The 9,072-nt window shown below is 35.2% G+C and overlaps 1 protein-coding gene across 2 annotated transcripts in view; it reads left to right on the top strand.

Moving 5' to 3' along the window:
* The window catches only part of LOC126281204 (synaptotagmin-11), a 1,096,906-nt gene extending 1,090,137 nt beyond the window's left edge, over positions 1 to 6,769 (top strand). For both annotated transcript variants that reach the window (XM_049979941.1, XM_049979939.1), the window contains one exon: positions 3,386 to 6,769. In XM_049979941.1, the coding sequence (XP_049835898.1) occupies positions 3,386 to 3,505 (120 nt within the window). In that variant the 3' untranslated portion in view covers positions 3,506 to 6,769. The remainder of the gene's footprint in view (positions 1 to 3,385) is intronic.
* The last annotated feature ends 2,303 nt before the right edge of the window (positions 6,770 to 9,072 follow it).

Below are 9,072 nucleotides of genomic sequence, written 5' to 3' on the forward strand. Positions count from 1 at the left end.
GATGAACACTGACAAAAGTGGAACAACATCAACAGAATGTAGCTGTCTCAGATTAGGTGGTGCTGAAGGAATTAGATTACGAAATGAAACACTAAGAGTAATAGATGAGTTTTGCCATTTGGACAGCAAAATAAGTGATGAATGTCGAAGCAGAGAACACACAAAGTGGGGCCTGGCATTAGCAAGAAAAGTATTCTGAAAACAAGGTATGTGTTAACATCTAATACTCTGAAAGACTGTGGCCTTGCTCAGAAATGAAACGTGGATGATAAGCAGTTCAGACAAGAAGAAATTAGAAATTTTTTTAATGTGGTGCTACAGAGGAATGCTGAAGATCCAATTAGTAGATTGAATAACTTATGAGGAGGTACTGAATCAAATGGAAGAAAAATGTAATTTATGACCCAACTTCACTAAAAGAAGTGACTGATTGGACACACCAGAGGCATGAAGGAATCATCAATTTGGTAATAGAAGGATGAGTGGTGGTGGTGGAGGGGGGTGGAGGGAATTTATGGAGGGAGAGTAAGGGATGAATAAAGCAATCAGGTAATGTTGATATAAGTTGCAGTAGTTCTTTGGAGATGAAAAGCCTTGCACATGATAAAGTAGCATGAAGAGCTGCATCAAATTAGTCTTCAGACTGAAGACCACAACAGCATCATCATCATCATCATCATCATCATCATCATCATCATCATCATCATCACCACCACCACCAACAACAACAACAGGTGATTGCTAAAATCTACAAGCATTAACTCTTAACTACTCTAGTGAAATGCTCATACACTAATAATCTAGTGGAGTCTCGGGGTACCCTATTAAGAAAAACGATACTGTAGTTTAAGGAAATTTTATTATGAATTGCACTTTCATCACTGAATTTTATAAAATTTTTTACATATTTGACATATGATTATAAACAATTTTGGCACACTGAAAATCTGTGGTTGGGGCAAACATGTTTTGAGCATTTTTCACACTATTTTGGTTTTCTTGTCTACATTTCTGGCACACATGCAGCATCTTGCTTTTCTCATGGGTTCTGGCTCTGAAGATGTTGAGGTAAGAGGAGTGCCACAAGTTTAACAACAATGTCTCTCAGTTCACGAGAAAGGGGTCGGACATCTCGATGTTGTATGTGGGGCTTTACTAAATCCTTTCCAAGCTTTTGTAGCAATTCTCTTCTTTTTAAATCATTTGTTTCATCGAGTTGCTTGGTGCACTGAAGCAAGACAGCAGCATTGACTCCCACTATGTTTAGAATGGCATAAAATACAGACATTGGCCATCTGCATGTTTGCCGTGATAACGAATAGTTGGCGCACATTTGGTCCAGTGCGAACACTCCTCCTTTTGTGGCATTGTAATCAATGATCATTTCAGGTTTTTTCTGTTGAGTACTAATTTTCTGATTGTGATGGAAAGCAACACAACAGCTCGACCTTTCCGAGGAACATAAGAACAAATTGTCTTTCCTTCATTATGCCCAAATAATGCAGTTTCTACTGGGCGCTTTCTGTTTTGTTTGAATTATTCTGGGATCTGTGGTTTATTTTGCTTTAGAGTGCCTAAGACAGTCAACTTTTTGGGTTTTAGTTGATCACAGAGTTCAAGTGACATGAACCAATTGTCTACTGTCACATGTCTATTGATTCCCTCAATTGATGTTATTAATTTCAAAACATCCTGTGTTGGGATTGATAATGTACTTTTATTTGTCCCTTTTACTGTGCAAACAAATGCACTGCATAAATAGAATGTTCATGAGTCACAAAGGCACATAACTTTGAGGCCGTATTTGGCTGGCTTCTTGGGCATATACATGCGAAATTTGCACCTACCACGAAAGGATACTAACATTTCATCGATTGTCACATACGCTCCTGGAGTATAATACTTTTGACATTTGTTTATAAAGAGTTCCCACACACCTCTAATAGCTGCAGATCTGTCATCAGCCTTCCTAGCATCTCTTGTAGCAGCATAATCGAATCGCAAACAAGACAAAATGAATAAAAATCTCTGAACGCTCATAGTGGCTCAAAACACATCACGACCAGTTCCATCATTAGCAAAAAGCCCAACAACATTTTCGTGATTGGATTTCGTTACTCCAGATAAATAAAGCAGACCCAGAAATGCTCTCAGTTCTATTATATATAGCGGCTTTATGAACGCTCACTTGGGAGCTCTGTATTTGTTTGACATGTCATGTTATATCTTGACATTTGTATAGGTGAGTATTAGTTGCAATAAATATTCACTAATGAACAGTTCCCAAGCAGATAATATGTCAGTTGAATCAATTGTTTTTGCTTAACGTTTACCACCTGGAAGATGACTGACTATATTGTGAGCACGGGTACGAGTTGTAGGAGGAGCTTCTTTTGACCACTTGTAGCACTGCTTTTTTCCAAAAAAATATTTGTCAGCGGAAGGTCTAATACACGTCTCTTCATCTGATTCTTCACAACTATTTTCTGATGTAGCTTCAGAGGTGGAATCATGATCACTTAGTATAAATTCTTCCTCATCTGCTGTGGTTTCCTCATCAGATTGCAAAAATGCAGGATCATTTACTGTTCTTTCCAACTCATCATCTGTTAATGACTTCGATGATGCCATTCTGAAAAATAATGCATTCATACTCACATAACCTTAACAATTAACGTTATCATGGAAAGTGTGCTGTTTTCGAAGTACTCTAAGATTTAAGTCACGTAAAACACTAATTGAGATAGTCAAAAACAACTTACATTAATACTGCGGTGGGGTATTCTGAGACCTCTTTTACTTTATCTCACACAATAATACTGGAAACACCGCATTCAACACTACGCGTTAAAAGGCAGCACTTCACTGAGGATTACCAAGAACACAGGTGCCATCTGTTGTTCCATTCATGTACTATGTATTGTATTCTATCGCCTGGGGTTCTGCGGGACCCCACTAGAGCAGTTAAGGGTTAAAAATAAATCTCTTTTTTTATCAAACTGTACTGTATCTTTGTAGTTAATACAGCTGAATTACGGGCTGCAGTGATACTTAAGCATGTCTGATATGGAAACCAGTGGTAAAATGTGTACCTGATTAATACAGAATAGCTGGTCTTCATATTAGCTTCTCATGAAAGTACAATATTTATAGTAAATAAATACCTGTTATTTCAGTATCTCTGTTGCATTCCTTTTAATACACATTGTTTTTTATTGTGTTCCTTAAAAACTCCTTAAAATGACAATATTAAGGCTTGATATCTTTTCTGAGAGTATTTGGAATATTTAGTTATATACATAAATAGGAAGTGTACTTGGTGGATCAATGTGCATTAACTTCTTTTTTTTATTTTCTGATGTAACACTAATATTCCCCACTACAGGTAATAGGTCGCCTGGAACTTGGAGCAGCAAAAAGCACTGGTTCAGCACTCCACCACTGGAATGAAGTCTGCAACTCACCACGCAGGCAGATTGCAGAGTGGCACAAACTCCGAGAGTAATAAATGAACACCCAGAGTCATTTCCGTTACAAGTGTGATTTGGTATAACTGGGTGTTAGAAATTCCATGCAAACCCCCACTTATTGTCTCTATTATAATCACATCATGACCAACCTCATAGTAATTCACTTTAACCTATGTTTTGGAAGTCAGCTGTTGGTGTTGTATTATATGTATATGAAACAGAATTTCTGTCATTAACAGTTAAAAGTATATCAAATTACAATTTCCTATGAAAAAGCAATGTTTGTTATGTAGGCTTACAAGGTTTTTTCAATGCTGCTTGATATCAGCTGTAACAAAAAAATAATGTATATTGAGTCTCATTTCAAAACAACTCATTTGTACTTGTGGGGAGAACAAATCAATGCATGCCAATATGTCTTATTTGAACTGAGAAGAACATCTCTTGGTAATCATAACTCTGAATAACAAAAACTCTGTCTGCTACTTGTGTGCATCTCATAATCCTTGCAGAACACTAAATGTTGCATAACTTTGGTAAGCACCATATCCTTGAACAACAATGGCTGGAAAAACAGCTATTCAAATTGCTGTTCAAAAGTAAGTTGGAACAGTAAAGAGGTGCACAGATTTACATCCATATCTTACATACTCACATGATTTCATTTACTAACAACGTAAACATGAGCCAATTTCATGCTCCTACTCAATCTCAGCTAGTTTGTCATAGGTGTTTGGTTGTTTTGCTCTGTTAATGTTTGCAGTATTCCAACTTCCACAACCAGAATGAATAAATTTTTATTTGAAGGCTTTATGTATCCAAGTGGATGAATCCTGAGGGAAAAAAAAAACGATATTTCTGTAATTACAGTAATTATTTTCAAGTTTCTTATTTAAAGACAATTAATGAAACAGTTGTTAGAGACATGGTTCTGGTGTAAAATGTTATATTAATTTTATCAAAATATGGAATCCTTTACCCTCAACATATTATTACACATCAGGTCCTCATACAGCTCCTACTTGAGATATTAACCCAGAACTGCAAAAAATTGAAACATGTTCTACATCTACATGGATACTCTGCAAATCACACTTAAGTGCCTGGCGGAGGCACAGCTTGTGTCAAACTGTGTTCCCTCAAAATATAAACTGAGCATAAATAATGAAGAATTCTACAAATCCATTGCATGTAGTGTACTTGATTGCATACTGTCACATGTATTTACGGATAAACTATTGTTTTATTCCAGTTTTACAAATGTGAAGGAACCAGCTTTCAAGACAGAGTATTTCCTCAACTGAGACAAAGGCCCTACTTGTATTTTTATTTACTTGATTGTTCACACCAAATCAGTTACAATATAATCAATATTTAGTGAGGCAAATTTTCTTATTAAATCTTATAAAAATAATGAATATTAAATCAGCCCCTCCGTTCAAGTACTTGGATTTCCTGAAAGTGATTTCCTTTCTTTATTTACTCTATTTAAAGTACATATTGTGAAAACTCCTATATTGTTATGCTAAAAGAAGAGATACATTTGTTGAGACATCCTTAAAACTGTGGCTGTGCATATGAAGTTGATGCTGTTGTGTCTATCAATGTATTTCCTAACATCAGTTTGGCAGCTTCCTTCTCAGGGCATAACACAAAATCTTGCTCCAAGTTGCAAAGTGTGTACTGTGATTAACTACTGAGACACATTAACGATTTGACCTGGACCATATCTTGCAAACTCATCTCTGTTGTTTCATGCTAATGCTTTCTTGCCTGAGGGAAGAAGGGTTTAAAGACACTGTTACCAAAAATGCTAGCACATATTCAAATCTATCACATGTGTTTCATCACCAACCACAGAAGCCCTTGAATTCTGCCACTGGAATAATGTTTCTAGTAAAGGAATTTGGTACAGTAAAAGTGGAAGAGTAACATTCCATTATATCATGAAGGACTATTAAACAGTTCAAGTAACATAGTATATGCTGTAAAAGCCAGATATGTTTTCAACTCATGTCTAACACACAGTTTTAGTATCTCAAAAAGGTTCATGATTGACCCTCCCCTGCATCATAGAGTTAAAGTAAATCACATTCATTTTCTTTAATAGATGCCAACTACACCACTGTTCTGTGTTTGTTGTGCATTATCTTTAATTTTGTCATCTTTTAACAAACATTTCACTAAAATTCACAGGCAAAACTGTCAGGGTAAAGACACGAGTTTTGCTTCATCTCAGGCAACAGTTCCTGTGTGATAATTAAACTATAATTTCTATTTTACAAATTTTATAGGCCTATGTAATGATTCTTGTTGTAATTATGTGATTTTCCTTGAGCTGCAATTACTTGTCTGGTAGATATCCCGGTACCAATAACACCCATTCACATAACCCATAATTATGTTTTAACACATTGAATGTCAATGTTTTGTTTATTTAATACCATAATTATGTGTTTTCACTTCTAACAATGATGAGATTAATTTCTTAGTTTTGCACTTACATTTAAGTAACAACATATTTCATAGTTCAACAGAAATTCTTGAAAAAATAATTTCCATAAAACAGTGGAAACTGTTAAGAGAGAAACAGTATCAATTGTAAAAAATGATACTCCTGTTCTGATGTAAAAACAACAGAACACTGATTGTAACATGATTTTAATGCTCAGATATTTCTGTGAAAAGAAATCAAAATGTAAATATTGACCTCTGATGATGAAGTAATATTGGTACTTTTATCATTTAATTCTAACTGAACGCTAATGTCACCAGTCTGAATAACCAGAAGTAGGACAGGCAAGCAACAGGAAGATAAGCTATGTTGTGTCATTTGCTTCGGCTTCAATTTTGCAAATTTATCTAGAGCTATCTGCAAGATAAGTAAATGACACAATGCTGTATTTGGTGTTATGTTTTTATTACTATTGTCATAAGCTTTTTAAGTTAAATTCATAATTGACTTTTTTCCTAATTGTTTTACCAAACCTTTAGAGGTAAGATAGCTTAATTTTATGGAAGAGATCACAGGTGCATATATTTTGATTAATAAATTATCTTTGTTCATCGTGGAGGGCTGTTCCGCAGTGCAGAGGAACAAATTATGATTTTTCATGAATAAAACATAGCCTTTTTTATATTTTTATATGAGTGAAGTAGAGTTTGAGTAGTGGATATGGAGCTTTCATTGTTCCATTTATATTTGTTGACTAATTATTGCTGTGAACTGGATACGTGGCAAGTGCTTCAGTAGGTGAAATTCATCCAAAATATTTGTACAGTTAGTAATAGATAACCCAGTACTTTCACCCATAGAATACAAGTTCACAAGAACTTATCTATTTTCTTCACCACTAACAAATTGCAGCCTTACTGTAACATTGTGATACATTTCATGTTATATTAGAATGTCACTGTAATTTATGTACCAATATTGACTAGTTTAATAAAGTACATTAACATAACAAATCTCAAATTTATGAAGCACCTTGTACTATAAAAAAATCATTATTGAGAAAGGTTTTCATTTCTGTTATATTTTTATCAAAATATACAGAGCGATGACATTTTTAGTCCCCAAGAGCTTTAAATCAGCAAAATTGTTTATGGGTATGCACAGCGATCTAAAGCAGTGGGCATCAAACTGCAGTTTGTTGGGCACATGTGGTCTGAATCACACGTTCATGTGGCTAGGGGTTGTCAGCTGTATTTTGTAAGAGTATGCAACTAACAGCTGAATCCAGTCACATCAACAAATGTTAAAGAGCTTTTTAAGAGTGTAATTTCCTTGCCTGATAACAAACAAAAATGGTAACAAAGATGGTAATATTTTAAGAAGTGCTTAATTTTAATTGATGTTGGTGAACTTGGCTGTGGGTAAAATAAAGCTGGCCACTTACCTCTAAGGCAGATGGGTACATAACACAGCAGATGAAGGGTGTGAGACATGGAAGTAACATCAATTCATAAATGCACATTACAAAAATGGTCATCTTCAAATACAGTACTTGTTTATAGTAAAGAACATTAAATTAATGAAAGATGTCATAGTAATACATAATGATTAGAAGAAAAAAGGCATTCAAAACATTTAATAAAAATTTATAATGTATCACATTGCATAATGTGTTTTAAATGTAAGTAAAACTACTGTAATTAAGAGTTACTCATCTGCTTAGACAGACAACAACACTTCGTCTTGCAGTTACAGTGTCACAACTTTGTGGTAGCTGAGGATGTCAGCTATCTGAAGCAGAGAAAAACCAACACAAAGTGTCCTGAATTGTGCTGACTCTTTATACGCAGTACCTGAGGACTGGCGATCAACATATCATGCCCTTACTATAGGAAGTCTATTGGGGCACATGACATACTAATGTACTGTTTGACAATCACTGTTCTGAAGAAATGACATTACACTTTACATGACCTCATGATCCTGATACAAAATATTAAAATTTTTAAAAATGTTCTAGAGACTAGTTGCTAATGTCAAGTTGTGTTCAAAGAGGAAAATGGGCATAAACTGTGATAAAAGTTTGATGTACTTAGTGAAAAATGAGTTTTTGACCATTGCAAATAGAGAAATAAGCAATGGAATGTAAAATGGGCATAAGAAAATCTGTCTCCTTTTACACATGTAATAAGAGAATTTTATTAGACTATACAGTACAGCAAGGAAAATGGACAGGGGTGCTGTTTATACAACAAAGGTAAGTAGGTACCAGATAATTCTCTCTTCAGCAAATCAATGAAGGCTCAGTCTGTAAGAAGAGATAATTCAGTAGACTTAAGATTGGCAGTAATAAGAGTCGAGGGGCATGAAAGGGAAGCAGTGGTTGGAAAAGGAGTGAGACAGGGTTGTAGCCTCTCCCCGATGTTATTCAATCTGTATATTGAGCAAGCAGTAAAGGAAACAAAAGAAAAATTTGGAGTAGGTATTAAAATTCATGGACACGAAGTAAAAACTTTGAGGTTCGCCGATGACATTGTAATTCTGTCAGAGACGGCAAAGGACTTGGAAGAGCAGTTGAACGGAATGGACAGTGTCTTGAAAGGAGGATATAAGATGAACATTAACAAAAGCAAAACGAGGATAATGGAATGTAGTCAAATTAAATCGGGTGATGCTGAGGGAATTAGATTAGGAAATGAGACACTTAAAGTAGTAAAGGAGTTTTGCTATTTAGGAAGTAAAATAACTGATGATGGTCGAAGTAGAGAGGATATAAAATGTAGACTGGCAATGGCAAGGAAAGCGTTTCTGAAGAAGAGAAATTTGTTAACATCGAATATAGATTTATGTATCAGGAAGTCGTTTCTGAAAGTATTTGTTTGGAGTGTAGCCATGTATAGAAGTGAAACATGGACGATAACTAATTTGGACAAGAAGAGAATAGAAGCTTTCGAAATGTGGTGCTACAGAAGAATACTGAAGATAAGGTGGATAGATCACGTAACTAATGAGGAGGTATTGAATAGGATTGGGGAGAAGAGAAGTTTGTGGCACAACTTGACTAGAAGAAGGGATCGGTTGGTAGGACATGTTTTGAGGCATCAAGGGATCACAAATTTAGCATTGGAGGTCAGCGTGGAGGGTAAA

Source organism: Schistocerca gregaria, chromosome 7, assembly GCF_023897955.1.
Source record: "Schistocerca gregaria isolate iqSchGreg1 chromosome 7, iqSchGreg1.2, whole genome shotgun sequence".
NCBI lineage: Eukaryota > Metazoa > Arthropoda > Insecta > Orthoptera > Acrididae > Schistocerca > Schistocerca gregaria.